The 26,206-nt window shown below is 43.6% G+C and overlaps 1 protein-coding gene across 1 annotated transcript; it reads right to left on the reverse strand.

Annotated features, from left to right (window-relative positions):
• Positions 1-1,750: 1,750 nt before the first annotated feature.
• On the reverse strand, positions 1,751-24,876 carry sh3bp5b (SH3-domain binding protein 5b (BTK-associated)). Its single transcript, XM_083679375.1, has 9 exons — positions 24,562-24,876; positions 23,464-23,526; positions 19,582-19,710; positions 10,177-10,341; positions 9,689-9,819; positions 8,819-8,861; positions 8,237-8,456; positions 4,653-4,997; positions 1,751-3,973 (listed from the first exon to the last, which is right to left on the reverse strand). Exons 1-9 carry the CDS (start codon positions 24,640-24,642, stop codon positions 3,723-3,725), a joined length of 1,428 nt encoding a protein of 475 aa, XP_083535501.1. The 5' UTR covers positions 24,643-24,876; the 3' UTR covers positions 1,751-3,722.
• Between the last annotated feature and the right edge of the window lie 1,330 nt (positions 24,877-26,206).

Consider the following 26,206-nt stretch of genomic DNA (forward strand, 5'->3'; position numbering starts at 1 on the left):
TAGAGAGAAGGGGAGGTAAATTAAATGTGATATAGAGGACAGACCACAGAGATTATGGCCCTGATCAGAAACAAAACCTACTTGTTAAGACAATTAAACGTGTAGATTTGAAGAATCTACTCAAGGTAAGGGTGAAGGGGCGAGGGGGTTGTTTCTAGAAAGGGCAATTGTTTCAATGGTGGCAGAAGTGGGATAACCCAACACTGTTGGCTGTTTACATCTGTGCATGAGCCAGTTCCTACTTCTATTTAATCTTTCAATGCTATTGTAACCAACTTTACACCTCTTTACCAGGAGTGGTATTGCTACAAAGCTCTGTGCTCCTATGTTGAGAAACTGTTTACCATGGCAAATGCACAAGTCAGCAGCACATGACTTGAAAGGGAGTATAACTATAACTGTGTAGCGAATCGTTGAAAACATTTTTCCCTTTAGCGTCATCTCTTTCTCTTCACATGGAACCAAGCCAACATCTGCTGTGTTCAAAGCTGCTCATACACTACGGCAAGCCCAGAGAGGAAAGTCGGTCCATGGTTAATTGTTAGTGTTTACATTTGAGAGGTGGTTCATAAATAGCACAAGGGGAAAAAAGGTCCTTTGGTTAATTGCAACCAACATTCTGAATGGGATGACGGTAAACTGGTGTCTTGTTACATCAGATACAAGTGTGAAAGAGATTATCCTAATTGCAACCAAGATTCTCCCTGTGACTAGAGCATAATTAAGTATACCTGGGGCTCATCTTCTTATTAGATAATCCAATAGCTACCAAACATTTACAAGTGATAAGCCCCCTCCAGCGGACCCTCTGACACCTCATCCTAATATACTCTGTTGCGTGCTTCAACGTGCTGCTGGAATAGAGACAGAGTGTTCGTTAACACACTTGACAGCCTAGACACAAGCAGAGCCTTTTGACAGATGCCACTGATTAGGACACGCAGCTGATTAGGACAGACAAACTGATTATAGTAGGAGAGATCTGTTTCTCGCCGCAGGTGTAACAGGTCTAAACTTAAACCTGCTTTTCGGCGTAAGGCATCTTTCATCATAGTTGTAAAAAAATCCTGTCAATTTTTGCTATTATTATTTAACTATTTAATTGAATACAAATTACAATTCAAGGTAATTATGACAATGATTTACATTTTCCATCTTTATTTTCATTGTCATTGAAAATAAAGACTATTTCTGATTTTAATACATTTTCAAAAAAGCTAATATCAACATGAAAATTAACCCGCCATTCTCCACTGGCCATAACTTTGGTCTAGGCCTACTTCATTGCGGTGAATTGTACTCATATATAGCCTTGCAGGGCATAGAACATAGGCTTATCATGTAGCTGTCAATTAATGAATTAAATCTGATATCTGACACAACCACTTCACCTCATACTTTCTGCTGAGAGCACGAGAGGGAGGGGCACCATGGAGCGAGGGAGAATTGATATTTGACGGTTAGCTTACTTGTCTGTTGTCTATTCATTCACTTCACGTTTTGGATAATAACGTTTCAGACAGGTGATGGTCAGCACTCGTTGTTCTCCCCACCATCTCCTGCCTCCCTTGGATTACCTAAATCAGTTGTGATTAGCAATTTGCAAGCTATAGGGATTCAATAATGCTTATCATGAAAAGGATAGAAATCACTTGGCTTTGCCTTGTCCGTAGCGACAGCGTCATATTGTTGCAATAACACGCACCATTTAAAAACGTTGCAGTTAGAACCATACAAAATGAGCATCATGCAGTGAACATCTGTTTATTTTATTCTTAATATCCGAAAACAGGCACATAAGCTGTGGAAAGACAATGGAAAGAGATACTCTACCATAACAAGACCCACTGGAAAAAATACAGCTATGATAGAGGGACTGTTCATAGTTAGATCGTTATTCCACACCAACTGGTGACACAGAGATAAACACTAATACAACGTTACATTTGTACACATACAGCCACACACACATTGGAGAGATCACAGGAACAAAAAACGCTGCATACCAGTACTCTTCAATAGCTTCCTTTCGTTATTTTCTACCCCTATAATAGCTTGTCACGTCCATTCACATCAGAGGCCACAAAGTATAGCAGACTAGGAGAGGAAGCCATTTTAAGACTAATGGTATAAAGCTGAGGCCACTGAAACCCCATACAGTCTACTGCAGGCCAAGCTTGACCAACGTGGCTCTACGACTGATACGGTAAGTGATACTAAGCGCACCGGAAGCCATCTCAACAGTTACTCCTTGTCATTCTGTCGGTTTCTACACACTGTCTTATCATTCATCAGTCATCCAGTCAACCTCTGGTTCCAAAACAAAACCCTCTTTTCGGATTAGAGGCTTTCCGGAACAGAAAGGGTGGGCATTTCCAGTCCATTACATTCCATAGAATTCCCTAGAAGAAAGTGTCAATGGGTAGATATGTTTGTTCTGTCCTTTCACTATTGCTTTGTCTGCTTAGACCTTTAGTATGATCAACCGTGGGTGGAGGTGGTTTGAGACAGGGAAAGGGAGTGGTGTCAGCGTGGCGCCTTGAGGGACACCATTACAGGGAGATGGATGGAGTGGGGGTGGGGGGGCATCACAACTCCCTGTTATTCCACATATAGTAAGTTCAATCAAGTCCAGTTTCATGAGAAAGCAACATTCACTCACAGTTACATCACTGAGCACAGACATTAGCTGTGAAATAGAATACATTAGATGAGTTCTTGGTCTTTGCTGATGCAAGGACCCCGTGTGGACACATGCTCGGGCTGTCCATGGAGATGCAAGCCAGGGGTGGTGAGTTTTTGGTCTCAGTGGTAACCCGAAGCAGTAATACTGAAGGTCCTTGGTGTGGAGACCAGAATGCCGTAGAGTCTATATGCTGTATAGCAATACAGAGAGGACATACTATTCACAAATCAAGTATCTGTAGGAGAATATATATAGCAGAGCAAAATCACAGGCTACGAAGGTTATTCAAAACACTTGACCTCTGCAGTACCAGAAAATGTTGTTTTTTTTAGAAGAAGAAAACCATTTCTTTTTTTTTTCTTTTAAAAATCTAATCAGTGAAGTCATGCTTTTTGAGATCTTTTTGTTTTGTGTTTTTAAAGTAGGTTCAAACCAAGGCACCAAGTTTTATGAATAACCTCATATTAGTACTCATCTAGGCTACAAGTGTTTTCTCACATCTAAGAACAAGAGGAGAGGCTACTCTAGACTGTAAGTCCAGCTTCCCCTTAGGGAGAATATCACAGTAAAAAAAACAAGTAATTTCCCCTTATATATACCCTTACACCCCCACCCTCAAGACATTACCATTCATCATTATAACCACGTGAATGTTCTGTCTGTGCATGGAGGGAATTCTATGCAGCCGTGTTGACCAGGTACTCCAAGCCAGGGGTGAAAGCTCAAAGGTGAAGCATCATAAGCGAAAGTCCTTTATTACAGGAAGCACTAGTGACATGACGTCATCTTTCGCCGATTGGGTCCTCGCTCCTTCCTCGTGATCCATAGGAACTGTATCTACACTGACCATTTAGTTCATAGTCTCTCATACGGAGTCAGTCTTAGTTCATGGGAATGAATGGAGTGTGGCAGTAGAAGCTAGTCTCCACACGGTAGCCCACACAGTAGTTCAATGGTGTACGGTTGTTGTTTGGATCAGGAATCGGGTAAGGGGGAGAAATCACTCTCACCCCCCCCCCCACACACACCTTCTTCCTTACACCCCGTTGACCAGAACCGTGGTCAGGGTGCGGTTGGGGGTCTGGGAGCGGGTTTGGCGGTCGCGCTCAGCGTTCTTGGTGCTGTCGGTGCGTGATCGCCGGAGAGACAGGAAGCTGAATCGCCCCTCCAGGCCCGTGGTCTTCTTGCCGTTGGAGTTAGAAGTGGTGTTTGTGGCGCTGCTGCTGCTGTTGTTGTTGTTGTTTCGGGCGTTGTCCAGGTCACCCTCTGCCCCCTCTGCTCTGTCACCTGAAACACACAGAGACATACAGCATTCATGAGTGTGATGATACACACGGTGGGAATCTATACACAACTGAATTGTGAGTGTCTATAAAACAAGTAGAAGAAAAAAAACACAAAGCAAACACTAACACAGCCATTAAGACACAAATAGCACGCACACACACACAGTCAACCCGCACATACTTGCACATCCAAACTATGTTGCCAACTACAAACAACCAGACACACACACCGCTCACACTACCACTAAAAGTTTTTTCTTTTTTTATTGTGGATGACTGGACTGCAGTGACCTGTTCTAGAACTTTCCACAGACTCCAAGGTACCAAGTGGAGATTGGGATATATCCCCCGTGGCACTGCTAGCCTGTGTCTGTATCCCTGCCCTCCAAGCACTAGGCTAGCTGTCAGTTTGACTAATAGGCCTGTTCCATGGCACAGGTGCAAGTCAGACAGGTAGCAGAGGATAATATGTCTTACTGAGAATAGACACGCACACACCATCGATCTCTCTTACCTTTCACTTCCTTTGCTTACTGAGCACACACACAGAATCTGCACACATGTGCGCACACGCATGCACGCACAGACACACACACACCTCTCCTACTTCTCTTTTCGTTGTCCCTATACAACCAACTTTAACACCCTCAATATCCTTCAACACACACACACACACACACCTCTCTCCAGGTCACACTCGGGCGACGAAGCTCCACTGCACTCGCTGCGCGGGCCCAAGACGGGCGAGATGAGGCCGAAGTCGGACAGCGAGACGGGGCTCGGCAGGTCCAGACTACAGGGCCGTGAGCAGGGAGCTGGGGAGGAGGAGGAGGAGGAAGAGGAAGAGGGGGAGGGGCTGGGTGAGGGGGAGGGGGAGGAGCCTGAGCTGGCAAAGGGGCAGGGCGAGGGGAGGTCCTGGGGGCTGTTGGGGGAGGAGCTGAGGCTGCAGGTGGAGTGGGTCTCTGAGTCCTCCTCCGACATGGCGCTGCTGCTGCAGGTCTCGTCCTCAAAGGACATGGATGTCACTGCAGAGAGAGAGAGAGAGAGAGAGATTGACTTCACTGTACCACTGAGGAGTGTAATGAGCTTCAATGCATAAGCAGTATCACAAATCTAGAGAGTGGGAAAAAGATTCACATGCGGCTGAGAATAAAAATGTAGTAAATCAACTTTGGTATGTTAATGACCTTGACCCATGAGCAATTGGCTGACGTTTCACTTCACTGCCATTCCTTGCATTGTTGTGGGCGCAGGCACACAAGCACGCACTTTACAGTATCTCCTAAAAGCCCAATGTAGCACATTCCTTCAATTTACAACAGCAATAACCTCAGTCACGTCCTAACCAATGGCATCAGAGTGGGTCAGCCGACGGCAGGGCACTGCAGTTGCCGTGGCAACGCTAGCCCATAATAAACCCACAGCCGAGGGCACCGGGATGTGGATCGGTGACACGACTGCTCTGCCCATAGTTCAGCCTCAATCCTCGTTACACTGTGTCTCATACTCAAACCCAGCCTTGACTGATTGAAAAAGGTGCAATCCGTGGTTTGTTTTTCCAGCAATAGCCTGTCGCTAGGCAGCCACTTGTTTTGGGATAAAGTTGAGAGTTGGGGAATTGTGACCGTTCTTAAACGCATAGACATTCAGCTCTGGATGCAAGGAGCTGAACTAAGAGTCCATGATATTGAAATTAGGTTTAAAAACACAGCACAAAGCATGAACAAAGGATAGACTGTAAACCAGCTCCCTCACTTAGAAGAACGATAGACACTGCAGCCTTCCTTCAAAAGCAGGAAATGTGTGTCAAATGGCCAAATCGCATTAACAGGCTTCTTTCAAATACCCCCTTCAGAATTTAATCTTTTATTTAACCTTGGCATCAAGGGGGGGAGTGTTTTACTTTGTTTGAACATGGTCACAACCATTTCAAGCACACATACTTGAGTATGGGAATACGCTGGGGAAATGTTCCTGTGCTGTAGGCCATCCATATTCACAGAGGAGACCAATTAAATCTTATAGGCTCAAAAGTGTTTAGGTTTCCTCAAAGACATCAATCCTCCACTACGTCAACAATGACAGGGATTCCTACGAAGGGTTTCAAGAACAAATCTGTTGAAAAACAGACAAGAGCAATAGGTATAAACAGTCCTCCGATTTCTACCTCCACCAGCCTCCCCAGTATGTATGTGTGTGTGTGTGTGTGTGTGTGTGTGTGTGTGAGTGTGTGTACTGGCACTTACAAAAACTAGCATACCAGTTATCAAAGTAGCTCTGATGGTCATACCATCAACAACTTTCTCCCATGAATTCCCCTATAATGAATAGCTATGTAGAGCACACAGACAACCTTCTTTATTCAAGTGATTTCATTGAATGAGTGTCTATGTATGTGACAAACTACTAGTGCCATTAGTCCTAATGTCATTGGGCCACTGTAAAGCTTTTGGAATCTAAAGCAGTCTGGATGAACTAATGCCCTAAGAGTGCATGGCAGCAAGAATGGTGCACCAGGATTGGGGCAAATTCCTTTTCAAATCCATCAATTCAGGAAGTGTTTTGAAACCCCAATTCAATAACTTTTGATTTTCAATTCATAGTAGAATGTAAAGAACCCACATAGTTGAGTGGTTGACCAATTGGAACATACGGTATAACCAGATTTGTTCAATTTATTGAAAAATCATTGACAATGAATGCCCTTTATGGAATTGGAAAGGAATTCGCCGACCCTGCTCAACACACACACACACACACACACACACACACACACACACACACACACACACACACACTCCTGCCACTGCTCGATCTCCAATGACTCCTACTCTGGACCTCCAATGACTCCTACCCTGGACCTCCAATGACTCCTACCCTGGACCTCCAATGACTCCTACCCTGAACCTCCAATGACTCCTACCCTGGACCTCCAATGACTCCTACCCTGAACCTCCAATGACTCCTACCCTGAACCTCCAATGACTCCTATCCTGAACCTCCAATGACTCCTATCCTGAACCTCCAATGACTCCTACCCTGGACCTCGGAGAGAAGACGAGTAGACCTCTGAGTCTGATACCCATTTTGCATTCATGCCCGATGTGTGTTCCTTGATTTCCCCAATGCTCTGCTTCCCACTGAGGACACTGGCAGGGTGACTGGTGAGATGTCCATCCCTGGACTGCAGAGAATCTCTCCACTCTTCACAGATGCATCACCACAAGAGCAAACCACTGACTGGCATCAAAGACCTGACAAATCAGCTATTCCTGCACCAGACCAGAGCTCCCACGTCTCCTCGGGTGTTAGATGTGTGATATTCCGTTGTTTCGTTGCATTCTGTTTGCGAATGTGCCCCGGGAGGGAGCAGCAGGCTGAGATTTATGATGCTGCCTTCCACCCTACAGTACATCAATCCACAATGTTATTTCCCCCATGAAAGAAATGACGCATACAATTTGAATAAAGCTGATAAATAGGTAATTATGTCTCCTGTGATTCGTTTTTTTTTTTTTTTTTAAAGAGAGAAATCAAAGGCCTATTTTTTATAGATCTGAGTAGCTCATTATGTCTTAAAAGAAAGCATAATATCAAATACAATTTTGATGAAAAACTTGTTTTCATCACAGGCAATACCAAATGTTTCTTTTATAAAAACTTTTTAAAAATGTATTATTATGACTTAAAAGTGCTGGCGCTCAAGATATAAAGTTTTTAAAAATGTTAGTTGGACCACTAACTGAGGGGTGCTCAGTCCATGAAATATGAAGTATATATCAAGAAATGAGATTCTGGACAGAAACTTGATCAAAGATGCTTAATTTGCTGACACGTTTCGGAGCAAGCTTCTTCATCAAAGCATGATGTCACAACACAACAACACGATATATATAGATCAACACGGTGATCACATGACAAGGCAAACATAATGGAGTAGCACCACCTGGCCAAAAGGGGAGGGGCTACACAATTAGGTGAATGTTTGCTCAATCAGGTTGCTGGTGGTACTACTTGCAATTATGCCTTGTCATGTGTTTCTGTATATACTGTGTTGTTGTGGGGTCCAGTTGCCGTCCAGAACCTTTTTCCATGAGTTTATAAAATGTGTATTTAAATATTTATGCACATTTTGTATTAGACTACATTTGTTTATCTCCATAAGCTGTTACAATGGATGACAACAGTTACTCTTCCTGGGGTCCATATCTCCGTACTACCAAAGTTGGCATACAGTAGAATCCGGAGAAGTGGCTACACTCACTTGAGATGCCGTCCGACTCCATCTTGAAGCTGGTGATATCATCACCGGCGACGTTGTCGCCCTCGGCGCCCACACCCCGCCCCCGGGGGCCCATGGCGGAGTTGCGCCGGCGTTGATGGATCTCGTCTGAGATCAACTCCAGGTTCCTGAGCGCAGTCTTGTACTCCCCTTTAGCCCGGCTCAGTCTGGCCTGCAGCTCATCCACATTCCTCTTCAGATGCTACAGAGGGAGACATTATAAAGACAGAGTTGTTATCATTTGCTGAACATGCAGGAAAGGATAGAGAGAGAGAGAGACACAGACACACACACGATGCTCACTGACAAAGGAGTCACACGCACACGCGCGCACGCACACACACACTTCACTAGCTACATGTAAGGCATACACAGCAAAACACACACTATATTCATCAGTTAGACATGAAGGACACGCGCATGACCAAAGGTCGTTGACCAAGGTCACTTCAGTAAAAATGGAACAGCGAAACTCAGTAAACAGAGAGTAAATAGAGCCCTTAAACCTGAAAGACCTTTAAAAGGTCCATAAAAGTTACAACCTCCATGTTAGTGCACACGTACCTCGAGTTGTAGGTAATACTTCGCCTTCAATTCAAAGTAAGGTCTGTAAAAGAGAGGTCAAAAAAAAAAAAAAAAAAAGAAAGAAAGAAGAGAGAAAAAGATTAGAGCCAACGGAAAAAAATTAGAAAAAAATGAAACTGTACATATCACCACGGCAACAGGCTGAGCAGGGGTAGGGTAGGCGACACGCGCTTTGGATGAGCTAACTGTGGATAAAGGATTAGGCAAGGGCTGAGGCAACGCAGAGCAAGTCTAGCTAGCACACAAGCTACATCCCAATACTCTCAAATGGCGTCTCTGTTCATCTCCTCTTCTTTACAGCCACGGAGGACTGGACGGGTTTCAACTATGCTGGTTTCAACGAGCGAGTTATTTCAGATCCGTAGCCTGTACAGTCGAAAAACCCCCAACCAAGCACAGGCCTCCAGTTTACGGAGGGACCCGTTATTTTCTTTATTTCCTCTTGTTGAGGACTTTCATATCAATATGAAACAGTCTAATGTGAAGTGTTGATTCTCCAAAGATAGTCACAGATCCCTTTCTTTACATAAAAGTAACAAAGGATTATAAATCAACATTAAGAAGTAGGAGGGAATTCTATGTTTTTTTGGGTAGTGTTTTGTTTTGTTTTCCCCCCCTGCAGGGTGGGTTAAGAAACTGTATTTGAAACCATAAAATAAGCTTAACTCCCAATTACTTGCTGTCATATTCCTTTAGTGAGCTGTGGTTGCAGTCATGTTAAGCCATAATTGTATAGACACTTAGACTTATTAAAGTCCTTTGACCGTACCCACACACTACTATAGGTCAGTTAGGTGCTGCGGTGTGGTCAGGTTGCGGTCAAGCTTGCGGTCATACTACGGTACTCACTTGGACTTGTTGATGGTGCGTTTGAGTTTCTTCTCCAACTGTTTCATGCGGCCTATGGCTGCCGTGTATTTGGCTGCCGTCTCCTTATGCACCAGCTCGCTCCTCGTCTTCGTCTGCTCCGCCTCCATCACCTGCAACGACCAATCAGGCTTAAGTCCTGCAGCTGATGCATGAATAACGCTCGTGTCTCGTTGTGGTTGATTGGCGGGTGTACTATTTCTGTTCCATTCTAAACACTTATGTTCTTCTTTTCAAGATCAAATGATAAGTTGCCTTTTTGAAATGTGTACTCTGCCTTAATGGATATAAAAGCATGTAGTTATACGGTCAGCAGGCTTATAAGATGTGACAATATGTTCTTCCCATGAATAGTTTTCAAAACGCAAGATGAATAATCAAAACATTTAAATCTAGGTCTCGACAGACACATTGCTGCACTAATGCCAACCTTGCCTCATCTACCCATGCTGGAATAGTACTGTACTCACTCTCTGGGTGGCGTGGTTGAGCATCTCCTGCCAAGCTGAATCAAACTGCCTGTTGTCCTCCTCCAGCAGCCTCTGCTCTGCCAGCGCGATGGTCTCCTTGGCTGCACGCAGCACCTCCGTGGCCCTCTGGAAGTCCTGGGTGGCCCGCTGGGCCTCTAGCTGAGCCTGGGGAACGGGTAGAGAGAGACCCTGTCAAATGTGCACTGAGATCAGACAACACTAGGCCCAGACTGGGTCTCCAGCTGAGCCTGAGCTAGGGAGGGAATGACCCTGCCAGACACGCACCGCGAGAATCTGCAACACTCAGCTGCTGGCCAAGCTTTCTGTCACCATGAAATATTAACTGGGCCATGTCTGGCTGTCGGTGTCGACCCCCTGTCTACACTGCCAGCTGGCCGACGCACTGGGCCAAATCCTAGGTCATACCTGCGGGCACAGCTCTTTCATAGGAGAAAAGATTAAGGCTCTTCTGTCAAGGCACGACTATAGTATCTGCAGTTACCACAGCTACTAACTACATTGGGAGCTATTTTTCCTCAAAACACTGTTGTTTTGAGAACCACAGAAGACAACAACACACTCATGTGGACGCACGCACGCACGCACACACGCACGCACCTCAGCTTAATCTTTTCAGATTCATGTTCGAGTGAAAAATAGCAACTCTGTTGCTATTCACCAAAGGTCCTTTTGTTCCACGATGGACAGACGCCAAACAGTCTTGCATAACATGTTTCAAACATCAGAGGACCAATTTAATGTGAAAATGCATTGCAAGGGCGTTACATATGCTTACATAAGCACTGCGTGTGGCTGCAATGTCGCATCCGACACTGATTCACTATGAGGGACTGCTTAGGTCTACTGAAAAACAAGACTCACAGCTTATCAAGGGTTCTTGTCAAATACCTCCCTCTTTAATGTGTGCATTAGCTAGAGTGCGTGTGTGCATGACAGCTGACAAGGCTCTCTCCAGTGTTGTTTTCCTGCAGGCTTCTTCACATCCTGTATCCGTACACATTATCCAAAGATATCAGTGACAGACAGCTTTGTCTGAACACATCACTCCCTATCCACTCTGAATGTACTGTTCTGAGGTAAAACCATAACAACTGACAAAGAACATACAGCACGGTATTGCTGCTAGCTTGACGGTGCATATTTTAGCCCAACTGGGTCATGTCGAAGTAGATCAACTCCAAAATAGTTATTTCCTCGGTCCTCAGGAAGTTCTTACTAAGCTCAAGCTTGGTACCTTCTGTAGCTGTGTGTAAGATGCTAAATGCTGCAAAAAGTTAATCCTTTCCTGTTTCTCCACTTTCCTCACTAATCTGTCAGTCAGAGCAAGTGACAGAAAACCTCCGTAGCTAACGCTAATGCGCTAAAGCTCCTCTTTGCTCTGTGGGTGCCAGTAAAGAGCAAACTCAAGGCTTTGCTCAAACCCACGATAGCTTTGGCAGGGAGTGTGATTTAACGGTGTATGTGTGTGTGTTAATGTACAGTATACTGTAGGGAGGCTGATATTTCTCAAATGTCTTGAGGCAAGGAGGATAAAAATTCACTGAGCTGCTAAAAACAAAATCCCAACTCGCTTCCACTTATCTGAGAGTTTTCAGACAAAGTTTAGGGAGTTTCCTTTTAACAGTGTATACTTTGGGAAGAAGAGAAAAACCTAAAAAAGGTAGCCATGCTCACGTCATCTAGGCTTGGAGCGTCTTATGAATTAGTCACAGTTGAAGAAAGTAAAAAAAAGAAGAAAAAAAAAAGAAGAAACAAATCTGATGTGAAGGGGGTTTTAAATTTTGGAGACAGAGAAACACATTGAGTCCCTTAAAGCTTTCTGTCTCACTCACAACAACATGCATCACACACACACACACACACACACACACACAATAATTCAATTGAAAGTATTTCCTTTCCCTCTCATGAGCTATGCAGCCTCCCCTTTTGTCTTTACTAGACAAAATCTGCCATCCCAGATATCCCATCTCTCAGACACCACCCTTGTGTCTTCTCCTGTAACTTGATTATCCATCGCCTTCCAAATGCCAACTCAGCTTGAACAAAACAACCTCTGCCTTGACATCATCACATGACTCGTTCAAACCCCATGTCCCATTCACAGACCTTCACAAGAACTGGATAGGTTTGGTGTGCACATATGAGAGGTTTGAGCCCAACCACATGTTATAGAGATCTTCCAGCCATGTTTATGTGTTTGATGTGTATAGGAAAGAGATAGTAGCTTTTCCCTCTCTCTTTCAAAAAGTGGGTTGTCGTCAGGTACGGTAGGCCACGAGACTGCAACCTACTGTACACGTGCCCTTGCACCAAAAGCCCTCTCCCTCTCTCCATCTCCATCTCTCTCCCTCCAGCCCCATTCCCGTCTGTAAGCATAAGCAGTGATGTGCTTTGAAAAATCTGCATAATCTTTCTCCCCAGTAACCCAGTACTTAATGTCTTTAGCTCGCTACGACTAGAAGATTATGTACAGTATGAACATCTAATACAGTAGGAATCATGACAAGAGAAAGGACTACATTCACTACAGGCCTGTCTAAAAAGACTACAGACAGAGGGAAACTCCAACTTTAGAATCATGTCTAGACTCAGAGTACATAGGCATGTACAGCGCTGTATTGAAGCATAGAACAAAACACATCAATGTTGTACAGTACTATCTGTATGTCTTTAATGCGCGCGCACACACACACACACACACACACACACACTCATTTCAATCAGTAGGCCAAAAGCCTGTGCCATGTAAATTTAAAGCAAACAAGCTCCCCCCCGCGCACTTTGAAGTGCATGTAAAGTAGAACTTTATAATAAGTCGATGATTTCTCTTTGAGCATAAGAAAATCTTATCTCACTCAACATGGCCTTTAAATTATTCACTGCTTGCACTCCTCTGTGGAGAACCAATAGAGAATTCATTGAGTTAACTGGCACATATTCAGATAAGTGCTTCTTTGCCACATATTCCCTCTTTCCTCTGTGGAAGCAAGCAAGCAAGCAAGAAAGAGGCTTTGACATACAAAGCCTCCTCCTCTAATCCTCACAGCGGAAGTGTGACAACGTTTGCGAAAACAAGACATGCCACACAACTTTAAAAAGAACATTTTCCAGCTCGCTGCTTTCTCAGCGTATCATTAGCCCGGGAAAAAGGATCAACTTTCAAAGACACACAAGCCATTTTTTTTCTAGGGGAATTAACTGATTTAATCGACACCCTCAATTAAGCCGGGCAATTAATCTTTGAGAAAGGGGAGCGAGATTGGATCAAAAGGGCCTTTCAGTTGGAGGTCAATGATTTAAAACCGTAAACATGCCAGTCCCTTTTAATTCTTTTTTTCTTTGAACAGTCACGCTTCGCTTGCCGTGGCCCTAATTGCATCCCGAATGAGACTCAGTTTCTCTGTGTGAGACACAAACAAATTGTGACTGCCCTACATTTCCATCAAGGACCCAGCAGTGAATTCTGGTGAAGTCACCATGACTGCCCAGCCTCAAATTCATCTTTTTTGATGGTCTGATAACCTAGATAGGCCCCATTCTTCCTGTAAAGCGTGTTGTATTGCATCTGTCTATGAAATGTGCTCTATAAAGAAAGTTTGATTTGATATATTACAGCTATTAGTCATTAACTTAGCTCTCGTGTCAAGCCAAAGTTGTAACAGGGATTTGCAATATGAAAAGTTCTAGTATCGTGATTGAGTTGAGACAGTTGGACAGGCGCTTGAGCCAGTAACCCTCCTATTATGGGGGGCGATCACATGTCCTTGTTTCTAAGCAGCCAACAAACTATCGCTCTTTATTTACTTTCAGAGTAGTGCAATGAAACAAGAAACGGCAGTGTGAAGTCCAACTGCGTCTGCTTGAGGATGCGATCGCCATCGGATGGGCAGAGGCAAGCCACCATCGCCACCGTGCCGCCGGTTTACCAATGGTGGTCCAATGGCGGCTTGCACACCAGCTACCACTGCCGATAGCAGCCCGCTAGCTCTTTGCTTGCTGGGAAGCCTCTTAGTTGAAAGTGTGGTTGGTTACTCATGACATGACGGTTCCAACCCACTCCTAATACACTGAAGCACCCCTGGCTGTAAACAGCTGTGTCTTGGCTCTCATGCCATGGTCACTTTAGAGTGATTCAGTGACCACACTTACACAATGCAGACCCTTTAACTATGTTACGCTAACTCGGTTTTCTGGCCAAATAGGGTTGGAGAATTGGGAGTGGGGAGGTTGGGGTTTGGAGTATCGAACCATAAGCAGCTTTTGTTCAATCTGGCATTGCTGCAGCATTGTGCCACGACATGCTGGTTCTAATTGCATGGTTGAAGGCACACGCACACACATGCGCACACACACACACACACACACACACATACACACACATACTCGCACTCACTTATTGAATCAGTCAACCAAAACAAAAGATGCATACATACACACACACATACACATTTGTACTGAGTCATTATAGAGCTAAGTGCCCTTACAGCAGCTCCTCTCCTGCTTGGTTAATGGCGTGGTTGTACAACTGTGGGCTGACCTGCAGGACACCACAGACTGGCTGCGTAGGCACACACACACGTACGTACACACACACACACACACACGTACGTACACACACACACACACACACACGTACGTACGCACACACACACGTACGCACACACACACACCTCAACAGGGAGACGGCCTTGTCTCTGCTCCCCCTCTTTAGCTTATTCTATCCCTCCATCGATCCCTCTATCCTAGCCCCCACGTATGCTCTGCCTGCCAAAACCTCACTCCACGGGGGGGGGAGAGAGGGAGAGAGAGAGAGAGGGAAAGCACAGATGGTGTCTTTACTTTGCAGGATTGCACAATGACACAGTCCCAATCCACAGAGTAGCAGCTTTTCTGCATTAAAAAGGGACAGGGTAGGTGCAGCAATAATGGACACTCTTGCTGAGTATCATTTCTCCACCCTTTTTCCTGAAACGTGCACTTGTGAACTCCCCCACGTGGATTAAACATAAGCAAAGGATTGGGTGTCAGAGCCCATGCATGCTTACACCAGTCCTATGCTTTAAAACAAATCCGTGTGGGCTTAGGGCACAAGTACACGCTTCGGAGAAAAGGCTGGATAATTGGGAGTTTGGTCTCCACATGGGTCACCGGAATTGACACTACAGAGCTGAGCTGAGCTGAGCTGGCCTACTTAGGCATCCACCATAGTTGCTGAAATAGGGATAGTTTGGGTCGGCCCTGTGGTGTGTAAAGCCCCCACGAATCTCCATGTTGTTGGTTCTCATCTGCCCTTGAATCTGAGCCAGAAACCAATCGCATACATCCACTGAAGCTCTCTCCCTCTCTCCCTCTCCCTCGCTCCCACAGTCAGTTCCAGCTGCATCAAATCCTCGCCAATCTACTGGATCATCTTCTCAAGGACTGAAGGATTGGACCTGTCATTGGCTTTGCTCTAGCCCTCCCCCCAATCGAAACAGAACTAAGCCTCACATCTGTTCAATCTGCGGGCCTCATCATGGCTGACTCTTCAGAACTAATCTCACAGACAGATAGATAACCACGGTTGTCCATGTTTGCATCGCTCTGAAGAACCCCTAGACGTCATCCCTCTCCCTCATCTATCGCCCCCTCCCTTTTCTCTCTCTCTCTCTCTCTCTCTTTCTCTCTCCCCCCTCCAGACGCACTGCGGGTAGACAGCAGCGAGGGGCACAGAATCGACCTCGGCTGTGCACCGCTCCAGCTGTGTGGTAATCACTGTTGGTAACGAGCCGTGCAGGAGAGAGAGGGGGGGGGGGGGGGGGGGGGGGGGGGGTCACAAGCAGAAGATAGAATCAATTATAATGCAAATATATAGTTTTGGACAGAAAAGCCTTGGGATTGCCTTGCGTGCACACACACAGACGCACACAGAGACACCTCGAAAATTCCTGACTAGAATATTCAGCTTCAACCCCCGGCCCTCATAACCAAGGTGAGAGAAGAGAGAAGGGAGCGCGATACATATTTCATGATGTAAAAAAAAAAAGAGAGAGAAAGAAAAGAAAATGAAAACACATCTGAAACTTTTACACTTCCCGACCCCGTTACTGCAGCAGACGTCTATGGACTCAGCACTTAAGAATGTGAGCCGTCAGAGTGAAGGGGTATACCGGAACGATCCTTTAGTAAACGCTAGAAACTTTCCTGGCCCAGCCGCTCTGACCTACTTCCAAGTGTAGTCACCCATTAACTCCTGACGCACTGCCGCTATCTCAAGACATACAGTAAGACTGAACAGCTTAGGTTACTGACCCTGCAATGCTTGGTCATGCAACAATGCTGAGCTGTGAGTTATGGCCCATATCTCCCACATCTCCACACCCAAGGTCAAAACTATTTTTCCATAGTGCTGCCCGTCCCTGTGTACATTGTCTTTGGCCTCCTACAGCAAATGATGTAGAGAGAGAGAGAGAGAGAAAGAGATAAGGAGACAGAGACCAAGGATAGGAGAGGTGGGAGGCAGAGGGGAACTGAGATGCGGAGAAATGAAGATTGAAATGGGAATAAAAGAGAGAGAGAGAAAAAGGGGAGAAAAAAAAAGGGAGTCAATAAGTAAACAGCGACTCAAGTTCAACATTGTGTACAAGCACCTCCATTGAAGGGGACGTGACAGTAGAGATGCATGGAGACAGAGGAAGAGAGAGAAGTGTTTCTATGCATAATTAATCCAGGCTTGTTGTTATGAGACTGGCTCCTCCAGTCGCGACTGTGAGCTTGATTAACTCAGCATTGTTAGAGCACAATATAACGCCTCAATGCACTCGAGCACCGATCTGTCTCACCTCGAAATGCTTTGTAATGTAATGGACCAAACCTAAAATCGATGATGGTTAGTGTGTGTGTGAGTGTGTAGTGGTAATTAATGTTGTGTGTGTGTGTGTTGGGGGGGATTGTAAGGCTAGCAGAGGGCCTTTAAGGTCTTGCACTCTTCCATGCCAAAGTCCTGGCTATGGTCCCTGCTAAACTGAAGTTTCCATCTTGAGATTTCCATCTCCCTAGAAACCAGATCCTGATTAAATAACAGTTAAATCAATAATGAAACGGCATTCACGTCATCCCATCAACAGAAAAAGCACTAACTGAAACAAACATTATCAGACTATCCGATGATCCCAAATGCGTATGCCACCCATTTGAGAGACAGCCCATTTGGGAGACAGAACAACACATGGAAATCAGGAAATCTTTGTTTTTATCTAATTCGTTCCATTGGCCAAAATTCAATATCCATTCAATTTCACTGTCATCTGCCAAAGCACTTAACAAAAACAAACCTTATCAGACCATCAATGATGTGAAATGTTTTCTGGGGACAATGACCGACCACATGGGGTCTTCACAACAACATAATAAATCAAGGTTAGGTTGAAATTCTCTCATTTGTTCCATTGCTCCAAATTGAATACCAATTTGAGAAAATCCTATTTGTACCCTGTACAAGTCAGAACATAACCTTGAACCTAACATTGAGAGAGAGAGAGAGAGACCCCTGCATACTGGTGTTGACAAGTTGACAAACTACAAAATGCACAGATCTAGACGTTTCTCTCCTGTACCTAAGCAGAACCACTCTACTGTAGGAACAGTTTGAGAGAGAGCCTGCCAGTTATTAGTTCTAGTGGGGTGTGCATGCACAGGAGTTAGAGAGAGAGAGAGAGATCAAGAGGTGTTGCAATGTATTGCAGAGAATGAGAGACGACATTAAAACTCCACTGCAGTCTGCAGAAAACATATAAACCATTTGAAATACCTACACGCTAATCAGACGCCTAGTTATGATTAGATGCCCTTGGTTTTTACACCTTCAAAGAGAACAGGGGAGGGAAATGTTGGTACTGCATTTTGAAAAATAACTTCAGTATATTAATTAGACTGTCTAGTTCCATTGTCTGTGTGCAGCCCTCAAGTAAATAAGGAACAAAACAATCTCCATCAGGATTAAAAAGGTAAGGCCAAAGACGCAGCCAAACTTTCTTTGTCACGGCTCCAATATGGCCCCAGTTAACTACAGAGTCCTAAATGAACCTGTATCCAGTCTCTCTTTGTGCATGTAAGTCTTGTACCCAAGAGTCAAACCAGGAGCTCATGTTAAATTCTCAGGAGGGCCAATGATTCAAGCCCAACACAGTCAGTCAGGTCATTCTGACTACTCACCTTTTTAAGCAGAGCTCAGCATAGTATGACAGACAAGCAAGTTCCTAACTTACATAATTAAGCAACCTGCCAACCTACCAAGTCTCAGGAGAAGAGCAAGGGGAAGAGTGGAGTTTTTAAAGTTTCATTCTCAATCCCAAGAGTACTGTCCTCAAACTCTGTTTGAACCATTGTACTGTACCCCCCCCCCCCGGCCCCATCTCCTCCTCCTACTGTATCTTGTATCACCACCTATGCCTGAGTGAAACAATGGGGCCAGTAGGTAGTCTGGAAGGTGCACAGAGGAACTGAAATAATACAATACATCCTCAAACTTAGACTAAGGAACTTTCTCTTACGACAACAGAACTTTGACACGAAACAACAGAAAACCACATAGTCATGCCAACACATTCAAGTACATAGTTTACCTCAGCACACTATAATACAGTGAATGTATGACACAAAATGGTAGGAGCTCACAGGACAGGGAGATACCGATAAATCTACAGGACAAATCAAATTGTTATTCGAAAGCCTTATAAAGGTCCTTATTCCATCTACAACTGAGGAGAAGGTCTCGTATGCAGAACATAAGAGCACCGGGGGGAACAAATTAACAGAAGAAAAGAAACGCTGGCCTTTATGAGAAACCTTTTCACGCCTGGTTTGGTCCCCTAGGTTCCTCTGTGAGTGTTTACAGCTGCAGCTCTTATCTAGATGAGCAGGTGGCTGAGGCTCTGCTCTCACAATAACTCAGGCTCCGTGGAATAGGGAACTGAGATCACAGCTTTACAGAACCATTGCCTTTCCCTCGCGCTGTTTAAACAGGGCTGTAGCAACACTGAGTGATGTTGTCGTTAGAACAGTCAGGCAATATTGTTTGTGGCCGGGGACAATGAGGAGAATAACCTGCATGGCCTCTATCTGTCTGGAAGGTTCGAAGAAAAGCGGAATACAGAGGTAATGCTTTAGTTTCTGGTCCGGTTTCATGTCGTATTTCCTGTTATTTATTACCAAAAAAAATCACCTTGTACCAAATTATTTCCCATAGCATGCAAATAGCAGACTATAAAATAAAGCAGGACTGATAAAGAAAGATACATTTAGACGATTCCAAAGACAAATACGACTCCCAGCCCAATGCCCAACCCAACCCTTGTCCATCCATTATTTGTCCTTCATATCCAACCGGTGGTGGTGTCTCACCTGTCTGGCCACTCTCCGGGCCTCCCAGTAAGGCTTGGAGTCCTCCACTGCCTTGCCAATCTTCTTGACCAGCTCGTCCAGCTTCACTGTAGCCTCCATCAACACCGAGCGGAACTTCTGTCTAGCATCCTGAAGAGAGAGAGAGAGAGAGAGTTAAACAGGTTCAAGTAGTTATGACAGATTTCAGATGTTTGGTGTGGGATTAATTCTAACACATTGCTATAGTTAGAAAGTCCATAGCTACCCTAGATGAAAACATTTAGGTCGACTGTTCTGAGTTAAACCACACATCAGGATTTCACCCAATTGTTCATGCGCTCTTAAAATGGTAATTCAATCAATATGGTTCCTGAAGCAGAACTACGATGTGACTCTCCCTCCCATCAACAAATGGAAACTAAGACACTTCACTTTCCCCCCAAAAAAGTAGTGCAGCGCCAATTTTCTGCCTCTTTGAAAAAGCTCAGTGTCCTAAAATTACATTAGTCTTTGATCGAGTTAACAGGGGCAGTTACATCGAAGCAGCCTTCAGAGACAAGAAAATAAGCAATTAACGAAGCCCTCTGAAAAGCAGCACTTCGCCAAAGGCAGTCAACAGGCAGAATCAACAGGCCTTTTGTGAGGTGCACAATCACATCTACTGTTAGGATTCATACATCCGTCTAAAATGGTTGAAAAGCCCCTGGAAAAGGATGCAGATAATCAGGTTAATACCATGCCTACATTCACCTTTATCTAACCTAATCCATCCCAGGCCAAAACATTCACATTAAACCATTTAATCGTACGAGCGATGTGTGACGTCAACATACTGACATCATGATAAATAGTTCCAATAAACACAAACATAAGCATGGCCAAAATAAAATAATGCAAATCCAATTCTGGAGATATCAGTGTGGAAAATTTGGCCTGAGGAGAGATACCATGTCGTCAGCCTTTGAAAGGTCGTCACATTTTAAAAAGACTGCAGACAATTATGGCCCTGGTCGGGAAATACCAAACCAGACCTTTCCGAGTGTTCTACAATCTGCAAGCATGTTCTAAACAACGACATCCTGATTGACTAAATGTTCATCTGAGAGGAAGGCCACAGGTGAGAGTGGGTCATTTCCCATGACATGGCTCATCCTGTAACAACCATGACATGCAAGTACAAATGCCTCCCCTTGGCCTTCCTTCTGTGTTCACAAATCTGTAGAGACCGGATGGGTGTAAGTAATATGGTAATGTCTCGACCCATCCTCTCAATGGGCCTACCCCTCCCAGGTTCCATTTGGACCTCCTTGTGGCCTAAGTGCCTGTGCAACAGTGCCTCAACAATGATCACACGGCATAGGGACCACATTGTCTGTAGGGCTCTATAATGTAACCGTGTAACACTGACGAAGACCATATAGGTCCATACTTTGTTTGTTTGTGTCACCGTCTTGATTATTGATTTAGAAAATCACTGGAACAGCACTACAGTTTGATTAGACATTCCTCAACATTAGCGCTCATGGAAAAATAATTCTATATGGCTTTGAGGCCACAGTGTTAGTGGACCTTCTAGCCTGTTGTACTTGATGTTCTGCTAGCCCAGCATGTATGTTTACTGTATGATGTCAGCCTGGAATTCTAAAGAGCAGATGTGCTTACCAGATATCTGCTCTCCCAGCGAGAAAAAGGAAAAAACAGCCCTTCCGTGAACTTTAAACCTCCTCCACAACATGAGGCCGCTGCGAGGGAGGCACCATACAATTTCATGCATTATTTTAGCATCTTAAATCTTGAAGAAACGAGAGGAAATTGCGGAGTATGAAAATTGTGCATGCCTGGATGGAGGGATGGTAAACCATATCTATAAATAGAGAAACAAGCTGGTTGATGATCAAACATCAATGGACAATCTGGAGCAATTGCAGAATAGCTGGCCACCAGCTGTTGCTACAGTTTTCATAGCACTTACTTCTTCCCATTCGCCACTAATGAGTTTGTCATCTCTCCGTTTGTCAGTCCTGATCGAATCCTCATCACACCCCTTTTCCTCTCTGCATCTCTCCTCCAATCACATTTCCTCCCCCACTCTCTAATCTATCCCCTAATCCCTCTCTAGTCTGCTTCATCCCCCTCTCACTCCCTTTTTTTCCCCACAATCTCTCTCTCCATCCCACTCTTGCCACTCTCTCTCTCTCTATCCCCATTTCTCCTCTACCTCCCACCTCTCATATTCTCCGTCTCCTTATATTCTCTCTCTTTCTCTCTCTCTCTAGTGCGGTCCCTCCATCCCTTTACACCTCAGGGTCGAATGCTCTAACTGTGACGCACTTTGCTTCAGCTGCAAGCTCACTTCAGAAGAATCCTAACGCATCACCAGCACTTTCACACACACACACACACACACACACACACACACACACACTATACAATCAAAGACTCATTGATCTCTCTCACCTCTATGGAAGTACAGTATATCACCCTGCATACAGTTATATGAACCTCAGTCAGATCCTACTCTGATGTACTGTTAAAGTATCAGAGATGGCTCTTACTGTTATGTATTGAATTAATACTTATGTATGGAATGCCTAGTAAAATCATATAGACATGGCACTAATCGTAAAAAGCAAACGAGTTACAAATATAACATGACATTATCAATACAAAACACCACAGATAATGGTCTGAGGTAGGATGATATGCCCACTGGGCTCTGCGGCCTTCTCCCCTCCACTCCCCATCAATACAAGAGGCTCTGCCAAATCTCCTGATTCCTACAGGACTTCCCCAATACAAAGCACTGTACAGGATCTAGGACAGCTTTGTGTTTTCAAGAGATCAGAGCATCAATACATGAGTTCATTCAGGGGCAATTTAGAGTTTATCATAAAATCCAATTAATTTGAAAAGATTGATATCGAACCTTGCATTGGTCGTTGGCCTTCTTGGTCGCTAAGATACCGTCCATTGAAGACATCTTGTTTTTGTGTTTGTATGCGTGTTATGAAATGTTTCCACTGCTAACGTCTTGGTCTGATATTTGGGAGAGGTTTATTTTGTTGACAGAAGGGTCGACCCACTGTCGATTCTGACAGTCAGACATCTGTGCATAGAGAGACCACGTCAAACCGGGCCTGTCAATAAACCAAATTGGCTGTGTGTGTCCTCCAAAACTGAGGAGGGTAGCTATATCCAAACAAAAGGACCTTGTATTGTAAAAAGAACACTCAGGTTACTCAGATAACCTCAAGTTCAATGGAAATATTGAAGTGGCTTATGTGGCCCAATGCAGTAAGCATTGAGTAGATGTTAGAAAATGTCAGTAATGAATCCCCTCCCTTGACCTCAATGGTTCACCTGAAAGAATATGACACTTTAACCTTTCTACTGTTTCATACAGTTTAAGCTAAATGACCTTAGACAAAATGTGTGACACTACTTTTTACTTTTTTTACTGCCATTTAACAGCATCCAAAGGCTTAGCGTTAGGATTATAAAACTTCAACTACCTTGCTGACCTGAACGAATCCTCTTGGATAGTCAAAGGTCAATGCCTAATGGTAAATAAGTATATAAAGGCCCACAACTGCACACACAGTAAAAGTCCTGGAAAATATACATATTAGCATCTATTATCATGCCACCAACGCAAAACTGACATCTCATGTTCATGACAGTATCTGTCAAACGTGTTGCTTTGGTGTCATTCTCTACCATGTCAATCAATGTCACCCATCTAATATAGTAAACCTGGGAGGGACAAGAGTGTATTTGAAGTCTTATCTGTTGTTAACAAGCACTGAGGGAGACACAGATGTGCGTGTGTGTGTACTGTATGCATCTCTGCATGCGTGTGTGTGTGTGTGTGTGTGCAAGAGAGATAGTTTCTGACAGTCCTACCTCCAGTTCTGTCTCACATCTATTGATGTCATCTGTGGACTGGTTGAGTTTTTCCAGTTCTCCCTGTAACACAGAGGGCGAATGAAAAGATTGAGTAAGAGAAAGGGGGAATAAGGGAGAGAAAGGAATGTAATACAGTATCTGGAAAGGAAGTCGGCAACATCTGGAATGTGTTACACTGGGCTGAAATCCTAGAAGGGACATTTCTTGGAGGGTAGGCCACATAACTGTGGTTTGAGCAAACAAATGGTGAGAGAGTTGGACTTGGACACAAATATAGTTCATCATTATTATCATTATAGTTTATCATTATTCAAATAGCTTTTACCACAAATTACAGTTACAGTTCATAGTTATTTTCAAGTCCCAATGGACCAAGATGCTGAACTATTATACTTGGCACTTTCAGAACAAAATATAGTTTCTTGAGGCCTCAAAATAATGAAAAACAGTATTGGAATAACCTTTCAAATAGAAACAAAGCTACAGTGCATTTGAGTGTCAGTTGGCCTAGTTCAACACTGTACAGTTAAATACACAATGATGTAATCACTCATGAGCTCATTGTACCAAATGACCAGCCATGCAACATGACCAGTGGATGCTTTCCACAGAACCCCAGAGCCAACTAGATAAGACGTGGACTGGATTAATACAAATAGCAATAATAATATTGAATGCACAGCCTAGTTGATTGTGTTCATGCAAATAGCCCATCCACAAGCATTTAACATGTTAATAAATCAATAGTGTTCATAGTTGCAGACTTAAGTGAAAAGAAAACTATTGATTGAGACATCTTAATCTTAACTGCTAATATGATGATAAAGTTTGAAGGCATGACTCAACTCATATGGTCACATTGAACAGCATGGCTCCTTCAGAAAAAATATGCACATCAAGGTAACCATCATCAGACTACACACTTTGATAAAATAAACAAATATGAACCATAACACAGATACCCATGTCATACTGACTTGGCATTTTAAAACTGTCCAATACGGTGGGTTGCGTAGTGGATATCTGCGGGTCAATTCATTGATCAGTTAATCCGTATTATTAATTCAACGAAACAGAACCGTTATTTCTACCGACCTGAATTCTGGGGTCCACCTCCTCCTCTTCGTATGATTCTAATTCTTCGTCCGACCTATGTTCCTTCTCTAAATTATCCATTTTGAGCGATTAAGCAGAGCTGTCAAAACGGAACAAAGCCAATACGCGGACACGCTGGAACGGCGAAAGAAGCACTACAGAGACAGAACGCTCAATCGGACTGTAACATTACAAGTACAAAGGAAGTTTAAAGGAGATGTATGTTTTCAAAAGTGATAGATCGGTCATTTGAGAAAGAAAGTAGAAACGTCTTCAGAGGAAATATCCATAGAGCCAACGGCTTAAACGTGCGTCTCTCCAGTGCCGTGCGAGTGATGAAGTGAACTGAGCCTGGTGTCTAGCCATACCTCGTAACGCCCCCTTCTGCTGTCCTATCTTAAATAGCCAACCACATTTATTTATATATTTGTGTAACAATGGAGATATATTCGTGACAATTGGACACGGAGCGCTTTTCATCTGTATGTGGTAAAACTGTTCTAATAACCTGATGGACAATTTGCTAGTGGCGTTACTGCTTACATAGTTTATCGTTTATGATAATCATCATAGCAATCAATGTTAAGGCCACTTTTTCAGCGAAAGGAAATGATAACGGAATATGGATCACATGTCAGAATACCAGCTATCCATTTAATTGAATAATAATAATAATAATAATAATAATAATAATAATAATAATAATAATAATAATAATAATAATGATGATGAATAATGAAATCCGTAATTAATCGTTGTATTGTCCGTTTAATGTCTTGTTAATGTCCAGTGTCATACTCTATTTATTGGAAATCAATTGTTTTCCTATTTTTCACATTTCTTACGAGATACCACACGGGCCTACCTTTCTACTCAGTAAAACCAATTATCTACTTTTTACAACCAACATAAAGATGCTCTGGAATGTTCATCCAATGCTCGTCACCACCAGTGAGCATGGCAGTTCTTCCCTGTAGGCTACAGTAGAAACACACTTTTTGATGCCCGAGTCCTAATCCTAATTCATCATTAAGGAGTATCATGTGTATTATTCGGATACATGAAAATGTCCCATACTGATAGATGACTCTCATATAGACTAAACATCATAATTAGGACAATCTGATTCAAATAAAATTACTTCCTATGAACAATCATATGGATTGCATGACGATTGCATCTACGTTAGTTGTATATTGAATATCCTGTATTAGATTTTAACGCCACATAATTCAGTTACATAATGACAATGAACAGTAACACCATTATATTATAATGACCTATATATGTCAAACCTTGTGAGCTATCAATGTATGGCTTTCAGGTTCTGTGGGTCAAAGAAGAATCATAATAAATCTAATAGTACGTCTGCTGTTCGACTAGTACGGACTGCTGTGCGCATACTCCCTATATGACCTATAGTTTGCTTAAAAGGACTCTGTGTTCTAGTATGCATAACTGCCCCTTGAAAATTGAATCACTCATCATAAGACGTATGTCTCCAAATAAACTCCCCTTTCCAAGAATAATGATTGATGTTGTTGAGATTCTATTACAGAAGAAATACCCAGGATTCATGTCACTAGCGGTTAAGATGGAATTTCATTGCTTGTGTAACTGTTTTCCCCTTTCCATGGACATTTTA

This window comes from Argentina silus (genome assembly GCF_951799395.1).
Source record: "Argentina silus genome assembly, chromosome: 10".
Classification (NCBI taxonomy): Eukaryota; Metazoa; Chordata; class Actinopteri; order Argentiniformes; family Argentinidae; genus Argentina; species Argentina silus.

Bases quoted from the DNA above. Each gene is read 5' to 3' on its own strand.
- sh3bp5b (XM_083679375.1), bottom strand. From the start codon at position 24,642: ATGGATAATTTAGAGAAGGAACATAGGTCGGACGAAGAATTAGAATCA. The intron at 23,527-24,561 runs GTCGGTAGAAAT...TCTGTGTTACAG, and splicing joins AGGTGGACCCCAGAATTCAG to GGAGAACTGGAAAAACTCAA. The intron at 9,820-10,176 runs GTGAGTACAGTA...TGGTCGTTGCAG, and splicing joins TCAACCACGCCACCCAGAGA to GTGATGGAGGCGGAGCAGAC.